Raw genomic sequence first — 19,455 nt, forward strand, 5'->3', positions numbered from 1 at the left:
TTTGAATTATCTCAAAACCAAAAAGACTTTGAAAAGAAAAATCATGTTCTATTTCGTTTCTGAGACACAGTTACAACACTTCTGCTCAAAGCAGTAATTTTCCCAGCTAAAGCACATATAAACCCTGCCAGTATTTATTCACTGAAGTTACCAAATCTATGCTGAGTTCTCATTCAACATGTAGAGTGAGATTCTGGGCCTGTCCCACATCAGTGGCAGCATTTACACTGAATTTAATGGTATGAATTTTTCCATTAGCTTATTAAGTAGCAAAATATCTTTAATAAAAGGAAATGGTAGCATTTTACCTGGCCTCCTGTGAGCAAGCAACTGAGGACTAATGACATTGTCTCCTGGAATGATATATTCATAATGTATACCCGGGTTAGGCTGCTGATGTATCATCTAAAAAGAAAACCACACATACATTGACTTTTTCCACTTGTTATGTCACTAACACTTAAATAACAGCTTGAGCTGATCAGCTACATAACATTATTTATCACTGCTCAAGACAGAAGCAATGGTTAATGACTGTCTCCAAAAAATGCCAAAAGAAGAAAATACAAGTTACTGTTTGCAAAGAAGAGAATACAAGTTCCTGTGTTTGCAAACTGAGCTAGCTTATGATGGCGGAAAAACTATTTCTCTAAATCTTCTTTGGAAAAGCTAAGGCTGCCATGCTTGGGGCCAAGGTGTGCTGTGGGCTGTGCCAGCCATGGCTTCCCCCCTCAGCAACGTGAGCAGCAGAGGCTCACACCAGGCCTCAGCAGCACAAGAGATGGTCCTAAGGTCATCAAAACATTCTCAGATAGCAGGAGCTTGATATGGTATAGGAAACAAAAGCAAAGCAGAAACAAAGCAGAAGAAAATAAATACCACAACCCCCAAGCCTACATGCAGGCTGCTGCCTTTGTAAAGGCTCCCCAGTGGCTTGAGGAGAGCCCCTGCAGACTGCACACACGCAGTACTCTCACCTATCCCAAAGGCAACTGCTCCCTCAGCACCCTGCAGCTCCCTCAGCACTCCATGGGGCCTCAACAACCTGCTAGCTCCAGCTGCTGCTGTCAGGCTGCCTCACCCTGAGCACTGCTCAGCAAAGATCCAGGGAGCAGATGACAAAGGCTCAGCAGCTGAAGATTTCCGTGTGCAGCCCTTCTGCATCCTTTGTTTTCACCTGAAACAAGATGTAAGTGCAGCCAGGCTCCTCCTGCTTTACAGCCAGCCACAACTCTACACAGGCAGGAACCACAAGGTTTTCTCCTTTAAAGGTGAAAACAAAGCTCAGTGTTTTCAGAATGCTGCTGCACAGCCCAGATGAGCTGACACAAGCATGACTCTGCAAGTCACTGTAACTGCGGCTGTGCTTGTTCAAGCAGTGGGGCACAACAGGACCTGAGCAAGATACAACTTTAGGCCAGCTTCTTTAAACTGTTAGCAGCACACCCCATTCCCAGCTGACTCCTACTGCCCTGCTGCTGTGAGACTGAGCATACCCACACTAGGAAATGCAGGGGTGCATTGAGCTGCTAATTCCACTACCTTAGCTTTCATTACTTCACTACTGCTACTATTGATGCTTATGTTTTAGTCCTGAACTCTCAGTAGGGATTAGTCTGGTAAAAGCCTCAGACTATACTCCAAGTACTCTCTAAAACAAAACAAAACAAAACAAAAAACCCAAAACCCCAAAACAACAAACCCACAAGCAAACAGCAGAGCTTGCTCTGGCTCTTTGGTTCTCACAATCCATGGACCTAAAAGCAAAAAGTCCTGCTATCCAAATGGCCCAGTGACCCAGCAGAACACAACTAACACTTCTAGGCTTCACTAAATTCAAATCAATTAATACCAACTAGGGATTCAGACTTTTGTTTTAACTTATGTCAAAATCACTTTTTCCTTGCCAAATGTAACAGCTGTTCCTCTAAACTCTGTCCCTCAGAGAGCATTCATTTTTCTGAACCATCTAATAATGCACTGCCTGCAGTATTTTTTTGTAAGGTTGGGTCCTTCCAATGTCACTTTGTTATCCAAAAATTACACCTTCTTTGTGTTTGCTCCTGAGAGAACCAAGAACTGTGAGCTGACTTTAGCAGAAGAGTACCCTTCCCCTTCCAGAACCAAGACCTCCAGGACCTTGTTTTTTAGATGCTTCCAGGAACAACTTTCCACTGGTTCCCATGGTTTTTCCATCACATTTCTCAAAACAACTGACAGGTATATGTTTTAGAGAGCTTAACTGATGAAGTCCCTAACTAGTATATTGTTCCAGCTTTCCTGCAGGAAAATACCTGAAATTATAGAATCATTTTGCTCTGAGTTAGTAGACCTAAGTCTTTATAGCAATGTATACTTCACACTTGGACAGAACTTGCACCTCTTTTTCTTGTTATTTATAACCTCCTGTAAATCAGAAGGCTTTTTCCTCTGCATTTCAGAGCGGAAGAAAGACAGCAGGATCTCAGGAAAACAGAACAGAAAGCCATTTGGAGTTCCCATCTGCAAATCTCTTCATTTTTCTACACAGAGCATAAAGATCATGAGTAGGGGTGAATGGAGAATTACACAATTCAGGCACTGCAAGATACAGCCACAGAGCAAAACTGGTGAAGCTATGCCCACCATGGCAGCTTTCGTACAAGGACGAAGCTTAAACTAAAACATTACAATATCATACATCAAACATGAGGCTTTTTTATGATATTACTTTGGAAATATCTGTTTAATTCACTTCCTGACCCTTTTCTCTCTGGGTCATTACGTATGAGGCATTAATTAGCTGACAGTAAAAACTCAGGGCCAAGCCTCAACTCACAAACCCTGTAACTGCATAATCACATGAACATTTGAAAAACAGCGCCTGCACTGCACCATCCAGGAGCCCAATTGTTTATTTTTCCAGGTTTTTGCCAGTCCTACCTTGTAATCAGTTGGAAAAGAAGTTTGGATCAGTTGGACTAGATGATCTTAGAGGTCTTTTTCAACCTTAATGATTCTAATGTTAGCATAATTGTTACACTGCTTTATTAGACACCATATAGCAGATGGGGAATAACTTTGCCAATATCTAACTTTTCCCAGCTTAGAAATCAAGGTAGTTACTATTAATTTTCTATGAAATTATCCAGCACACTCACTTTTCCACCCCATATTGCACTCAAGGACAAAAAAGCCATAGCTGGATGAAAGAACCATATTCAGTTAATCTAGTTTTTTCAATAAATGAATTTTACTGTGTGCGAGTATATAATCTCAGAACACATAATTTATCTTGGAATAAGTTGTAATCAATTCCAGTTATTTTCTTTATTTCAGTATGATGAACTTTAAAAACCTATCCCATCTGAAGTAAAAAGCTTTTTCAATATGATTTCTCCCCTTAGACACAATTTGTCTTCTCTCTTTTCTCAAAACAGCCATCATCTATAGTCTCCTATCACAGCTTCATATCAAAATTGTCCTGCTTCAAATCCTACATTCTAAAGGTTTATGGACTTGTTTCTCTTAAAGGAAACTGAGATGGTGAGAGGCCTTGTCTGGCTTAGGTATTTGCGTCCTCACTGTAAAATTAAACTACACCAAACTTGTTTCAATAGGAAAGTATCCAGAAGAAAATCAAGTTCCCCAAAAACCAGAAAAGCCCTGGAAATTTGTATGCTTTATTTCTACTTCACTGAACAAGTTACACTGGTTTTACTGGATCAGTAAAGTCTGAGAGAAAAAGTCTTGATTTAGATTTCCTATGATCTGGAGCAAGATGGATACAACAACAAAGTGTAAAATATGAAAAATAACATTTCAAAATTAAAATAACAAAGTATTGGTACTGAATGCAATTTTTCTGTTGCATGTTAACCGTGAACTGAACAATTTCTTTTCCATTCAGGAAGATTAATTTAAACACAACTCACATAGACATCAAGGACTTCATTTGTTGGCCCATCAGCCAGAAAGGACTCCCCTGCAGTGCTGGAGATCTCGTTGGGGCGTCTGTAGGTGAACATGGTCCCTCCACCTTCGTACCTGCCGGGGCGATCGATGGCCCAGTTGCCATTGATGATGGAGCGTCCCGAGCGGCTGCGCAGGGCTGCACAGGGGGACACAAACACAGAGCCTTTGGTCAGAGCAAAGCACCTTCCCACTGGTGCCAAATCTATTCCCCACAGCTGCAATGGACACTGCTAGGTATTCTTTGACAACAGGGAACAAAGCTGTTGAAAAGAACAGAGTTATATTAGTAGTTGTGGGGGAAAAAAAACTGAAGCAAGCATAAACCAATCTTAGAAAACTTTGTCTCAACACTTCATATGCTTATGCTGTAGGAAAAGCAAGAAAAATCAAAGACAGCTTGGAAACCTTTTTCAACAGCTTCTCCCAGGTGCCCGTGTGCCTCTCAGCCAGCCAGCAGCACACACTACGCACATGGATGCCAAGGAAGTGCTTTTCCTGCACTTTCTTCCCATGGAATGGACTATTTTGTGATTTAGGCAGAACAAAACACAGTCAGATACAGAAAATCAATCCATTACACAGTGTAGAAGGACCAAACAATTCAGGGATACATGAGTATCCCGAGTTGCCAAATATTCCTGTTATTCTTCATGAAGCCATTTGGCTGGTCCCTCCACTTCCTTTTCAGAACATGATTTCCTTGCCAGAACATCTGCAGAGCCCCAGCCTGCAGCACTGCCTGGAGTGCTGAGCTCTCTGAAAATGCCAGTAGGACCACTTGCATAAAAAAAAGTGACTTGCAAATCAGATATTAGCCAGGATAAAATATAGTCAATATCTAGTTGGGCAGTGGAGTCCCTTTGTTATCATGGGCAAGTCAATGGTTTGGTGAGCTAGGGGCCTCTGTGCCTTCTCATTACTACTTTTTTATCTACGTGATTATAATTTTAAATACTTAAGGTCAGAAACTCCTGGCACATACATGTGCATAATTTATACAATATTACAGTTGCAGGTTATTTAAAAATATAGCAATACCATGAGGGTGAAACCCTATCAGACATTGCTTAAGTACACAGTAACGACAACACTTCCTCTAAAGGCTCTACTCATAGATTTTCAATTTTATTTCAAAAGAATTTGCTTTTGAATAATATTTTACAAGAGATCTCTTTGTCTCTTACAAAGAGACAACATGAGACAACAAAATCTAGTAATACTCCTGGCTGTATATTGCTTGGTAATTTACTTTTTAAAATGCAAATTCAAGGTACAAGCTTTGAACTTCCAAAAATGTAGGGTCAAGGACCCAGTTATTCCAGAGACTGCTGCTTCTTTGCCCTGTCTCAAAACTATGATACTCAGTTAAAATGCTCTCAACATTATACACAACTATTTCTGCTACTGGGAAAAACTTAAAGAGGCTACATGCATGCCCTAATGATGGGAAATTAAATTTATGCCACTAATTCCAAAGTAATACACATTAGAGAAGAAACGTACATTGTTTGTACATATTCCAGACATCTGAATTAACTTAATGAACCAAAAGAAGCAGTCATTCTGCTTTGGCTGCAGGACTCAGAACAGAATGTCCTGGGTGAAGGGACAGTGACACTGCCGGTGTCCTTGCCTTGTTAGGCCGTAAAATTCAAAGTCTTTGCACTTCAAGACTTGCTGACTACCCAACTATTTACAATTTGCTTAATATTGATGAAATCCTTTTATAAAAGCAAAAACGTTAATGAACTTAATAGCTTTGGATCAGACCCTGTAAATGTATTCACACATTTTGAACTTTCATTTTACTTAGTGCTCCATGTTTATTTTTGCAAGAGCTATCATACATTCACTTGCTTCCCAGGTCTCATTCACTGACACATAAACAAAACAGTCTCTATATTGTGAACATTAGTTGAAAAATATTTTATACAACATCAGCAATGAAAATGGCCTCATTATTACTCATACAGTGCAGAGAGGAAAAATTAGAGCTCAAAAAATATTGCATACAGGTTAAATATGAAATCCAGTCACATTATTTACTTGATATTTATATGCTCTTTACACTTTGTTACTTTTTAATTCAAAGTTCTGGATTAAACACTTCTGCAAAATGTATTGGAGACTGGTTTTACATTGGTTTATTAATGTGGAACACTTCCTTAACTTTATGATGTGAGAATTTTTTCTTAGATTGATGCTAAACAAATACGATAAATGAATTACCAAGAGCTCATGAAAAAAGAGCTGGCCAAGATTAAATTGTTATTAATAATGAAGCAGTGGAAAGATGGCTGTCAGAGAAACTGAGTACACATTAAACTTTCATTTCAAATCCATCATATGACAGATTTGAAAGAGGCCTCTCCACAAAAAGGGAAAATGTGCCTCTTTTACATTTTGATCACTCTGCATCTACCACCTCAACTCTGCCCCCTGAAGAATTTTTATGGTGCTAATATTTTTAGCCAAAACATGAAAGATTATGAGAAGCTTTACCATTAATTCCTCATGAGGAATTCCTCATGGAGGCTGTAGCTCATTTAATCTATCTTTCATCTTGGAAACAGCTTTTAACTGAAACTGTGCTGTTTACAGTGGCCTTCAATAATGTTTTGCACTAGTGATACAGAGTACTTCAGGATAAAAATTCTGATTAACTTCTCTGTATTAGTAGTTTGATATATATTGTACAAGTCTTGCTGAATGCCTCCTATTCTAACCACACCTGAAGAGAAGTATTTTAGGTGTGGGTGTAGTACCTCACTATTTGCAGTACATTTTCACCCAAAATAGGCACAGCACCAACAATAAAATAAAACCTCTTAAATCTGGCACCAGCACTAAGATGCAGAGTAATACAGTATATTTTTCTGTCCTAAGGCTTTTCTCTCTGGGAGAACAGTGTCCTAAGTCCTACTTAATTGCTTTACAAGCCATAATAAGGATGTAGACAGACAGAATTGAAATTCTTTCCCATATGTATTCAGTGTCTCTCATTTGATCCTGACCCAAAGTGAGTGAAGCAGGGAGTACATACAGCCTTTCTCTGGGAAGAGGCTGCAGCCTTGCAACTGTGGCCAGTGGGAAACCAAGTCCAGGCTTGGCTGCTGAAGTCAATCGCAAATGTCTCGCTGGTGATTTAATCCAGGGAAAATTGACAAGCTGCAGATGCACTCAAGGTGCAAGTCAAAGATTGAAAAGACATCATAAAACATTCTTTGATAAAGGTCCTCAACAAAGGCACCTCAAACAGGGGAGTGGGTGAGATGGCTGGGGCTCTCAGGCTGCATTTGCTCTGCAGCTGCCAATGAAACCAAAGCATCTTACAGGCAAAGTGCAGCAATTATCTTATTTCTACACCATAAGCACAATTTTTACTTGACACATCACATTTGAAGCATATTTTTTGTATTTTATTTTAACAAGCCTTTTTAAATATAATCCTGTTGCTGTTTAAGTTGAAGTGCAAGAATGTCTTGGCCATACTAGTTTTCTATAGAAACAACAACACTTTCCCAGCACGTTTAAAGAGAGTGCCCAGATACAGCTGCAGTAAATAATAAGACTACTTCTGAATAAGCATTTTGATGAAAGAAGTGAAAGAAACATGCAACTTCTACTGTTTATGTTTTCTGCACAAAAATACATTATATGGAGCTTTCAGAGACAAATCTGAAATACTCACACACTGCATCATAAAAATCAGTGCAGGGTGGTGCATCTGGTACTACTGAACCCCACAGATACCCTTTGGTGACATCTCCTGGGAGGTAAGTCAGTTGGCTTCGTGGTACAAACCATGAGGAACACAACAGTAAGAGAAACTTGGAAGGGAAGGCTTTGTTGGAGAAGTCCAGCAAATGCACTGAGCTGGCCTTTAGCTCTGAGCAGCCACACTTAGAGCCTGTGACCAGCTGCCACACCAGTGGAACTCCTAAAACCAGCGGCTACTTCTGAATGCACACAGATTGTAATACTCTCTTCTCCAAAAGGACTTGAAGATAACTGCAGACATTTAAAACCTCAACAAAAAAATCCAAAAAGACTATTCAGTGTTATAAAACACAGCTTGCTTTCATGCCTGTCAGCCTTGCAGGATGGAATACACAATACCTGCTAGGTCAGTAAAGAAAGAGCACATGGACCACAGTCCAGAAGTACTGTAAGTCACAGCATACAGCTTCTAGGCTACTTTAAAGCACCTCTGAAGCATAACAAGGAAAAAAGCCAAATGCCTAGAAACTCAATAATAAACAATTTTAAAGTAATGAAATACTCATTAGTTCAAGTGGATTCTCTGAAACAACTCCTCTGAAACAACTCCTTTCCAGAAGCACAGGTATTTGCTGATTATTAGAACACACCTTAGTTACTGAATATTCAGGAGAAATTTGGCACACTTCTTGTGAACTGAATTATCTATTATTTGCCTCTGAATTTTTGAATTTAAACTCTTAACGAGGTCATGGCAAAGCTCCCACAGGACTCTGAGCTTAATTCAAGAAATATGAGTAGGGCTAAGATCTCATGATCAGCAAGAGTCAAATGATTTTAACAATCTGATCCTACAAAACCCTTATTTCAGAGCCAACGGAGGATATTAGAAAAATGTCAGCAGTTCACTTACTTGCCCTAAATTAGTATCAGACTGTATAAACCAAAACCCAGTGTCTCTGCAGGTTGGACAACTTTACCTCTTGCACTGTTTTTAGTTTCTTCACTGGCAACCAAGACAGGGTAGGGATACAGATCTGTAACAAAAATGGGGCATCTTCTAACTGTGTATAGCTGAGGCAAAGTGTTCATGAACTTCCAACCATTTTGGAAGTCCAAAGCCATTACTGGTCACTTTAACTGTGCCAGAAAGGACAGGGACCAGAGAGTGGGACTCTCCACCGAGAAATGCTCCATGGCCTTGTGCAATCCTAATGCAAAAGAATGTTTTCTAATACACACCTTAGGACAAAATACCCCCTGTGTACGCCTCCACTATTCCTCAATCCAGGAAGGACCAGAAACAAACAATACAAAAGCATAAAACATCTCAGCATGTGTTTCCAAGGTCCTACCTGAAATCAGCAGTAAGTCGGATCTTGTGGTATTTACAGCCCTTTTTCAAAGCCTAGGAATCAAAATTTCCTGCACAAGTATTCAAATTTTTGGGACTTGTTCATGTACAGATCTGTGAAGCATCTGAAATTTTGGTTGTCTGTCTTTTTATACAGTTACCCCATAATACAGACCCCTATTCTTACAAATCTTACTCATTTTTTCACCTACTAGAAACTTCAAAATCTGCTTTTTAGAAATCAAACAAACATCTTTGCTTACAGCTTTGAATAGCTTGGGCCTATGCTTATTTTGTAAAGGTACTGTTGCACTTATCCATGAACTGAATAGTTGTCACAACATTGCAAATTCAATATGACACACAGTATTTATTAACATTAGCAGTCAAGCAACCACTTAAATATTTTTATAGCAGACACTAGATAAAAGTACCAGACTTCTAACACTATTACAGGGAAATGACAATTCAAGTATACCATTATTTCCAAGGAAAGGTTAGCACAGTTTTCTTTCTTATCTAAAATATTAACAGCAGAACTTCAGGTCAACAACATAATCCTGCTCAAGAATTTATTTGGATATTGTCCTTAGGGAGCTATCATATAAAAGAAATCCTGCTTCAAAGGGGAATAAATTTGAAACAGTGAATTCCATTAAACCAATTTTGCCAAATTTGTCCTGAGGTCCTACTTTGTCAGATTTTATCCTTCCACCATGACAGTGTCAAAAAAAAAGGAAGTAAAAGAGATTCCTATTCTGCTGCCTTAGGTCTAATTTACTGCTGTTTCAGATTTGAGAAAGCAGACATTTGGATGCATTTCCTAATGATTATGAGAGCAGCAAATCCCCATGACAGCTTTCAAAAGATTCCTGATTTTTTTTTTTTTTAACCTGCAAAAAGAAAATACTATTTATTTGCTTAAAGGTAATGGTTTTACAGTCAATCATTGCAAACAGAAATGCTCCTTTTCTGCACTGCAGAAAACAGTCATTTTCCTTTTGGAGTATTCACTGAACTATTGCTCTCTGAATTCCCCCTGCTGGTGCAGCTTCCACTTCTCTGAGTTACGCCTGTTCCTTTTTGTGCTTCACTCCAAAAGCCCTGTTGGTGCTTCAGCTCAAGGAAAATGCTGGGGCAGCAAAGCAGGACAGACAATTAACTACTGCTGCAATAAATATCATGAGAAAAACACCCAGATTTTTCCTAAAGATATACAATGCGCTCCGGCCCAGACACTACAGCAGGTTTGAAGTCTCAATGGCTTCAATAAAATGTCCAAACAAAGAGCAGAGGCAATCTGCATGTTACCAAATCTTCAGCTTCTGTCAGGAGAGGATGCAGGATTTCCCCACATTTTTTAGTAGTGTTCTCTGATAGGTATTAGTAACAGCCAACTGAAACACAACAACATGAGCTAGTCTAGGCTTCCTCTTCTGTCCTTTTGGCGAGATGAGAAGCAAAATGCAAGAAACCCCCTCTAACTACAGCCTTCTCCCACTGCAACTTGTGAGTGGCACACACAAGTACTGCACAATACACACACAGATATATGACCTGACATTTGCAACAAGTGATTACATGGCATTTATTGTGCTTCAGTGTCACTACTGCCCTCCCACACATCATCCTCAATCCTAGTGGGAAGCAGTGTGCAACACTGGAAATCTAACAAGGGACCTTTGGAAAAGCTATATAAACAGCAGAGTTACTCAAGCAGAGAATGTTTTGCATCCTATTACCCAGCAGCTACACTAAGACTGTAAACCTATGTCTTGTATACAGCCTGGAGCTTTGGAAATAGGGAGCTCATGAAGCAAATTTGATGATGCAAATAAAAAGATTCAGTAAAGCAGAATTTCAGCATTTTGTTAATTCTTCCACTGCAAGGCATAAGCACTCCCTATGAATTTTATCTTGGGTTTCATTTTCAGTTTTCTTCCTATTACTGTTTCCCTTTTTTAAAATTGCTGTAATAAAATGCATTTCCCATTTTTCAAGCTGGTGCTTTTGAGTGATTGATGATTTTCAATATTATTATTCATAAGTACAAAATTAATAACATGTACATGATTCCCACGCTTTCCATGGGGAGTAACTTATGCAAAGGCAATAATTCTGAATGTTGAGATATAGCTCTAAATAGCAGAGAATTAGAGAACATTCTAAAGAATATGCTTACCCAGAGCATACAATTAGTTCCTAAAAGCATTAATCACAGGCCACACTAACCTTTACTGGGAAAGCAAATGAAGGAATAAGAGGAAACAACAGAGATTAAGTTCATCTTTAGGCTAGTACTATGTTTCTGAGCTCTCTAGCACAAAAATAAACCTGCTTAGGCCTCTTTAGCATGACAGGCTTTAGGAAAGGCAGGAAAGTATGAAGGCATTAATGCTCCATGCTGTTTTATGACATATGCAAATGTGGGCACTGCATCTCAATAACCACCACCACAGCAAAGAATGCAACAACCCACTTCTTCACCAAGGGTGTTTCAATGCCTACTTTGAATTGAAGTGTATGGACTACAATGAGTAAAACTGTTCTGTTAGAAGTGCCATCACTCCTGAACAGTTTCTGTGTTTTATGAGTAGTCTATCACAGCCCCCTGTACTGGGGGGAAGTACAAGACAAGCTATCAGAAGGCCAGCACAACATTTGTTGAAAGTAAGAAACATTTCAACAGAAACTGAAAATCAGCAGATTCCATTATTCTGTAAATGAGCTAACCTAAAAGGACTTACACAATTAATACAGACAATGATAGTACATTATAAGAATGATGAACTTTCCATTTATTTTTACCTAGTCATTCTCTACAATTATATACCTCAAATACACTTTACTAAGCACTATTAAAATAGTCTATGAAAACCTTTCTCTCTAACTTGCACAAAAATTTCCCTTGAGTTGAAAGGGTAGCAGCAATTGACTAAATTCCCAACTCCACTGAAGTCTACATAAATATTCTGCTGTTTAGTTGTATGCAATTTTACCATTGCCCTGAAAATACTGAAGAGGAAGGACAAAAGGGCTGGCACAAAAGTAAACTGAGAGGAATTAAATATGAAGAAAAGCACAGCACTAAACCCCAGAGAACTGGAATAAGAATCATGCATGTCTTGTATCTTGTATCTTGTACAGAAACTACGTTAAATGTATAGGCCATTGCACATCTACTATTTTCTCTTGGGAAATGCAGCACCTCAAAGGGAACTCCTGTGGCTCAGAAGACTCTAGAAATTAATCAGTAGAATCTAACTCATAATTACGGGGTTTTTAATATAGAAACTCAAAACTCCTTTTCCCATTCTTCTTATACATCCTTAATTTCTTTCTGTAAGGAAGGCAGGACATAACTGAGGTTACAGGTTCTAAGTGGCAGTCTCAGAACTTCAACTCTTATAGAGCATAATTAGAATTTTTGTCTAAGCCCAGTGAAAAAGCAGGCCTTGAATTCTTAGGAACATATTTCCTACCCTTCCTCAGTAACATCAGGAAATACTCTCCCCTGGCAATAGCTGTAAATCAAGTGTTTAGAAATAACAAACAACATTCAGGACTAGTAGTCTCCAGCAGGGATACATTTCCAATGCAGCATGCGATATTTTAGCCATGCAGCTCCAGCTGAAACTGCAGATGATAGTATTTGGCTTAGTTACACAATTTCAGTCAGGATCTGGTTCTTATATTTCAGGAGTTGATCGGACTGGCTGCTAATGGCTCTGAACATGATAGCTGAGCCTTCTGGCACAGTTCAGCTGCACGTTAGTGAACCCAGCACAGAAACTCAGCACACATTTGGCAAAAGTCTTTTGGGTAGATAAATGCTATTGAATTATCTTCTAATCTAGACACTACACTTCTAGACACTACTACTTCAGTCAGAATGGCCAGATTAGTGAAACGCACATGTGTAAATACCCCACTCTTTTCTCCAGCTGCCATAACAAAAAATGTTTTGTACCTCCTTGCACTCCTGACAGCTGCCAAGAATTGGAATAATTGTATGACAGCTAAACTAAACCAGCAGGTTGTGACATCTCTTCAGAACGGAGCACTGTATCTCACAAGACTCAAAAGCTAAAATAGAAACTGCTTCTTTTGTTTGCTAAATAACTTTTGTTCCTTGCTATGAAAAACTGCAGCTAATGAATACTCCTAAGCTGTTTTGAATTTCAAGTGGAATTGCTCAAGAATTTTGGATGCTCTGTGTGGTAAAGTTAAACATTGTAACTCAAAACACACAGACCTGTGAGCTGCAAAGCACTGCTGGGTCCCCTAGCTCAGACATGAATTGCTCTGGCCCAAAGTCCGATATTCCCACTCTCTGCAGGGCTTTCAGACCTCATTGATTTCAGGCAGGGCTGACACAGACACGGAAGTCCCAAATAAGGTAAGGTTTGAGCGATTGCTGACAATGGGATGGAGGAGAGATCTAAAACTGCTCCTGTCCTGGGAGCAGCTTGGAGCAGGAGCTCCCAGGGGCTGTGGGGCCAGACCAGCCACTGGCCCAGCAGTGCAGGCACAACTTGGAGTAGCACACAAGGGAGATCAGGGCACTGGCCCAGGGACTGAGGAGCAAACAGAGACCAGACTATGGGTGGGAGAAGATTGGCTGTGATTCATTAAGTGGCCTTTACGGTAAGGATACAGGTGCTTTGATGAATTCAGTGTCCATTACAGTAAGGATACAAGCCACAAACTAAAGCAGATAGACTGCTCATGTTCAGCCCTGAAAAAAATCATTCAATTCTTCATTCATTCTCTCTTCCAATGAAAGTTGACAACAGCATGTAAACCTCCGTCTTTTGCTTGCAACAACATTAATTCATTACAGATCCTCTGGAGTATTTGGCTCCCAGTGAAGAAATCTGACACAGACACTTAGGAGAAGCTGTCTCCATTTACCTGAGTACATTCTGCCAGAAGAAGAATTCCTGGCACAATAAGCTGGGTGGTCAGAGGAAAGCTGGAAATACAGCACTGGTATCCACTTTCTCAGGCATTATTTTCTGGCTATAAAGGCTTGGAGAAGTATCACACATGTTATTGTTTCTGTCAGTCCACACACTTAAACATAAGAAAGATGTTCTGGGACGGGACGGATTTGATATTTATTTGACAAAGCTATCAAACCATGTGAAACACACAACTGATACCTGGAGGTAAGCCCAGAAATCTATAGACATGACAAACCTAGAAATCATCACATTTTATTGATGGCTTTTATGGCTCCAAAACCAACAAAGAATATGACTGAACTATTTCACAAGAAGTAGCACTGGATCATTCCAAATACAGAGAACATTTCAGAGCATCACATCTCATTCTATCAGTTCTTTATTCCCAAGCTACCTACTAAGCTAATGAAAAAAAATATTCTCTGATCAAACTATTCACAGAAACACAGGAAAAAAATACAGATTTGCAAGTTGTGAGTCTAACCCTAGATCACCAGATAAGTCTGGCTAATTAATGACAGTATTTTGTCTGCAGCACAGATGAAACAGTGCAGCTCAGATTCCAAACAGACAATAAAAGAAAATAAGTTATGTATAACTAGTACAAACTACATAATTACTTTGCCATCAGGAACTGAATTTAAGTTTTCCCAAGCATATGTGGGAAAGAACACCTTAATAAAAAGAAAGTTGCTTTCTTCTTTTAGAACGAAGTAACCTATTTTCTTCCCTTCTACACTGTGGAAGCAGATCACTTGCAAACTGCCCTGGAGACAGTTGCTAATAATTAACAAATTTGATCTTCTAGACCTTCTGCACCAGTCCCACAGGTCTCCTGGCCAAACAGGGATTGCTACATACATACTCTTAAACCATGAAACATGACTGAAATTAATGTATCATTCTGAACATTAAATATTCAACATTTCAGAAGCAAGTTTCTAATTTCTCCTTTACAATTCTACCTTAGAAAAGAAAAATCCTTGTCTTTATGTCTTTGATTAAGTCTTATTAAAGTTTGATAAGCTCTATCTTCTCCCTTTAATGGAATATCTCCAGTACCACTTTTTCAGAACCATAAAAAGTGATTAGCTACAGTCTTAATTTTTGTTTAAACTATAATTCATATAATCCATAACCTATTTTTTCTGCCTTTAAGACAGCATTTTTCACACCGCTTACATTAATAGTGAATTTAATTTTTTTGTAAAAGTGCGTGCAGCACACCTAGTTTCATACTCAGCTGGGAACATTTTTTCCATGTTTGAGATAAATAAGCAAGTCTTTTTATGAATGCTGTCTATGAGTAAAGAGCATTTTAAATATCTACCTTCCCAAAAGTAATTTAAACTGGTTTCCTGGTATAAACACAAATGAAACAATTACTGCAATGTAACAGGCTACACATGTCTAGAAAATACTTCACACTACTGAATGATAGCACAGATTTTTACCAGTGCACAAAGTCTTCAACTTTACATGACCTATCTCAATACAACTCAAAGCAAAAATAGGAATTTCATGAGGGAGAGAGTATATAGAAAGAAATCCATCTTTTTAATCCAGGTTTTTGTGGACTAGACCATAATGACTGCCATAATTCCAAGTGGTTATGAGCACACCACTGCCAAGTCAGAAATTAAAGCCCTGCTGTTTCTATACACATTGTATTGCAGTGACAGGACCCCAGAGCACCCCTCCCAAAGCCTAACACATGAACAGAGCAGGCTGCCCCTCCCGTGGTGGTTCAGCTGGCTATCTGCACACCCTGGCATCCTGTGGGAAAGGACATGGCTTGGGAGGAGCTGCTGTGCTGCACTGCAGTATCTGCTGAACAACTGTGCATGGCCTTGGTTTAATTACAACTCTTCAGCTGGAAGCACATGCTGCTCCTCCAATTCACCTCTTACTCCTGACTAACGAAACACTGAAATGGTCTCATTGCTGACCAAAGAACCAAGAACAGCTTTTTGGAGAGAAAAAAGCCAAAGAGAGTCAACTGTATAAAGTTCAGAGAGGCTTTGGGATCCTTCAGAGGTTAGATGTGGTATACAACTGGTTTGTGTGCAGCACAGCAGGGCTGGGAGTGACTGCCAAGGCTTGCAGACCTTGGGTAGCTATTCCATAATAGAAAGCAATTGAATTGGAGATGCAGTCACTCAGTAAAGCTGCTGAGTCACGTACATTTAAGAAAATGCACAAGGTAAGTTTGAACAAATAAACTTGAACCAAAAAAGTCTTCATCAGAGATTGTTATTACCAATGCAAGTAATGAGCAATCCCCAGATACTTCCTTAATGATTTTATATAGATATAAATCCAGGTTAAAATATTTACTAGCATTTTAAAGAATGTATTGGTAGAGTGAGTTTTTGTTTGAATGAGTTTTGGTATTTCCCTTTACACTGCCTTTCAATTAGCATTTTCTTTCCTTTACTTCCTCCACTCTTTTAATTTCTTTTCTCTTTACCTTTTCTGTTTGTTTCTATATTAGCTGCCTAAAAACCATCTAACCTAGAACACAAACCCTGCCCACCTCATCCAAAGAAACCATGACCAGCTGATCCAACAATGTCTCTTCCATTCAAGCCAGTAAAAATCATCACATACATCTGTGCTGAGACTCTCTTCTGCTCAAAGAACCCACCAAAACAAAACCCAAACAGCCACAAACAAACAAAACCAACAAAAAAAAACGCAACAAAAGGGTTCAATTCCTTTCTCAAATATGAATGTAAACACACTGATTCTTTCCACTTCTAAAGGCATCATGAAGAGAAAGACTACAGGGCTTTGTAACACTTTTTTTCAGTTGTTACCTTCAGGAGTAGATGGATGCTGCTGCCCCAGCAAACTGAGCTCAGTGCTAACCACACTGGGACAAGGCTTCCTCATCACCCTCAGTCTGGAGTAGGGCAGGAAGCTCAGCACTTTCTCCAGCAACTGATGCTAGAAACAGTGTAAGATCTTGAAGGCACTGATCAATAATCAGTAATGGTTTCTAATGCTTACTTAAGCAGAGTTGGCACAATAAAGCAGCAGAAAAGGGGAACACATAATTGGATTAAATTCATAAAAAATGAAAAATGGAAACGTTCTATACCTATTGCACAAAAGCTGCAGTCTTTGAATTGGTGTTTGTTCATGCAAACACACAGGCCAAAGAGCCACCACCACATCCATGTGCAAACCTGCTCACACCCAAGAGTTACTGCTGCACCCTGACGGGTCTGTGAAAGTCCCCACTGGCATGCTGCTTGCCAATGACCAAAAAAGAGCATGTTACTGCAACCTCACCTGTATGCAACATCCCAAACATAGCAGATCATGAATTTATTCAAGAGCTCTTCTCCCACCTCTCAGGCTTTTTTTTGCCTACATTAAATAGGAAGATACCACAAACCTGATACAGTGAAGGCAACATTTCTCATTTAAGTTGGCAGACTGAAATGCTATGCATAGTCTAGTAGGTATTTATGTCTTTTATTCAATCACAGTTTCAGTGTTTCCAAGCTCCCAACCCATTCAATTAAAAATTATTTTACTTCCAAATTAAACATCACGTTTGTATTATTTTAAAGGTCCATAAATCCTAAGGAAAATATCTGACCAAGAATGGACAATGTAAATTAGATATTAAAGGTCCCTCTAGCCAATGTATATATTCAAAATCCAGCAAGTTTCAACACTGCATATTTTTTCATTTGTAATCCTATCAAAAATCCACACAGCAACCTCAGCAGTTAACAGCATTTCCCGATAAACTTCAGTGAAGACAGAAACAAACTCCACCCTAAATACCAAAATACAAATTGGTTCCCTTTGCATACTGTCAGATACAGTTTAGGATAATGGTCATTTGAGAGAGAAAGGAATTTTCAGTAATCCAGTGGAGAGATAAAGTATTTTCCATTTCCATACTAAGTTATATCCACAAATACCAATGACTTTATTTTGTTTTGCTTTTCTTTTCCATTCATTTAATGTGTCTTTCCCTTGACTCTCACACAAAATCTATCCCATCTGCTTCTGAGTGCATCTTCATTTTAGGTACCACTACCATTGTGATGATTAGGTTTTAAAGCTCTTTATTCACATCAGGTGTTACTAGACACTGCTTTACTTCCCAAGCAAGGAGCCAGGCCCTTCAGCTGGCTTGTGGCAGCCCAGGCCCAATGAAATCAATGGCACCACTGTAACTTGGGAGCTGCAGAGGATCTGCCCCTGCTGGTTTGAACAGCAGCTTTTTAACATCCACAAGCACGAAGGCATAAAAGTCTGCTGAAAGTTCAAAAGCAGGTCTAATTTTTATGCCCTTCCTTTCAAACACTTTTAAAGTTATTTGGGTAGTTGGAAAAAACCCTCCATTTTATCCAGCTACGCTGCAGAAGTGTTTAGTACAGTTCATTGCAGTAGGAGTGCTTGACGGGCATTTCCAGGCTGCTCCTTATCCTTCTCACAGGATCTTGAGGATCCAATTAATTAATGTCAGAAAAACACTTTGAAGATAAGAAGCACTTTCTGTGATGGTTTTCTCAAAGAACCAAGGAGCTTTTGTTTCAAAAGCCAAATTCTGGATGGAGGTATGAAATACAAACCCATACACTGGTGGGTTTCAGCAGAAAACACCACCTAGAGAAGGTAAAGGAGGGCAATGTTACACAGCAAGAAGTTTTAGTCACTGTTCCCACATTCCCTCTGGAACTACTTACCATGCTGAATGGATTTTAAGCCCTAAACAGCTACACTGCTATTGATGATTAATTTTAAGAGGCAGCGTCTTGAAATACTTCTGGAGTATCTGAATGATGTACTGAAGTCTGGGAGCCTTTCAATGACCGAGAAGCCTGGGCAGCTCTGCTTCTGCTCAAATGCACCAGGAATGCTAAACCATGCAGGAGATGACAGCTCTGGGCTATTACTGCATTCCCTCAGAAGATCATTTCTAGTCCATGGATATGGACTCTATGAAAGCTGGATCACCATGACAGAGATTCTAAATAAAGAGGTTCTAAATAAAGAACCTCTAAAGAACCTAATGAGGTTCTAAATAAACATTTAATGCCATTCTGTCATTTCTGCCGGGGATGTAAATAAGCAGCACTTTTGGTAGCACCTCATTCATCTCCAATTTAAAACCCAATGCTTTGTAAAGATTACTATAATTTATCTGATGCACAACATGTCAATATAGAATCTGGACTTCAGTAACTCAGACCAATTACACACATTACTATTAACATTAAACATTTGCTTGAAAAACCTTACCTATGGAGTGTGTTTTAAAGGTTTTAAGTTGCCAGAGTCAGCACTTCTGCAGACCTAGTGAATTCCACGACTGCGTTACTTTGAAAAATTAATGAGAGTAAAAGTTTCACCCTTGCAAATGGTGGCATTGAACTGCCTTAGAAGGAGAGAAGAACAAGAGGAAAGAACTGCAACTCAGAAATTAAAGGCTTT

At 39.2% G+C, this 19,455-nt stretch overlaps 1 protein-coding gene across 2 annotated transcripts in view; it reads right to left on the reverse strand.

Moving 5' to 3' along the window:
* THSD4 (thrombospondin type 1 domain containing 4) overlaps positions 1-19,455 on the reverse strand; it is a 238,567-nt gene that overhangs the window by 25,315 nt on the left and 193,797 nt on the right. For both annotated transcript variants that reach the window (XM_085070773.1, XM_085070774.1), the window contains exons 9-10: positions 3,915-4,090; positions 309-405 (exon numbers count right to left, since the gene is read on the reverse strand). In XM_085070773.1, coding sequence (XP_084926899.1) covers positions 309-405; positions 3,915-4,090 — 273 coding nt within the window. The remainder of the gene's footprint in view (positions 1-308; positions 406-3,914; positions 4,091-19,455) is intronic.

Source organism: Lichenostomus cassidix, chromosome 10 (genome assembly GCF_008360975.1).
Source record: "Lichenostomus cassidix isolate B80296 chromosome 10, HeHo_3.0, whole genome shotgun sequence".
Classification (NCBI taxonomy): domain Eukaryota; kingdom Metazoa; phylum Chordata; class Aves; order Passeriformes; family Meliphagidae; genus Lichenostomus; species Lichenostomus cassidix.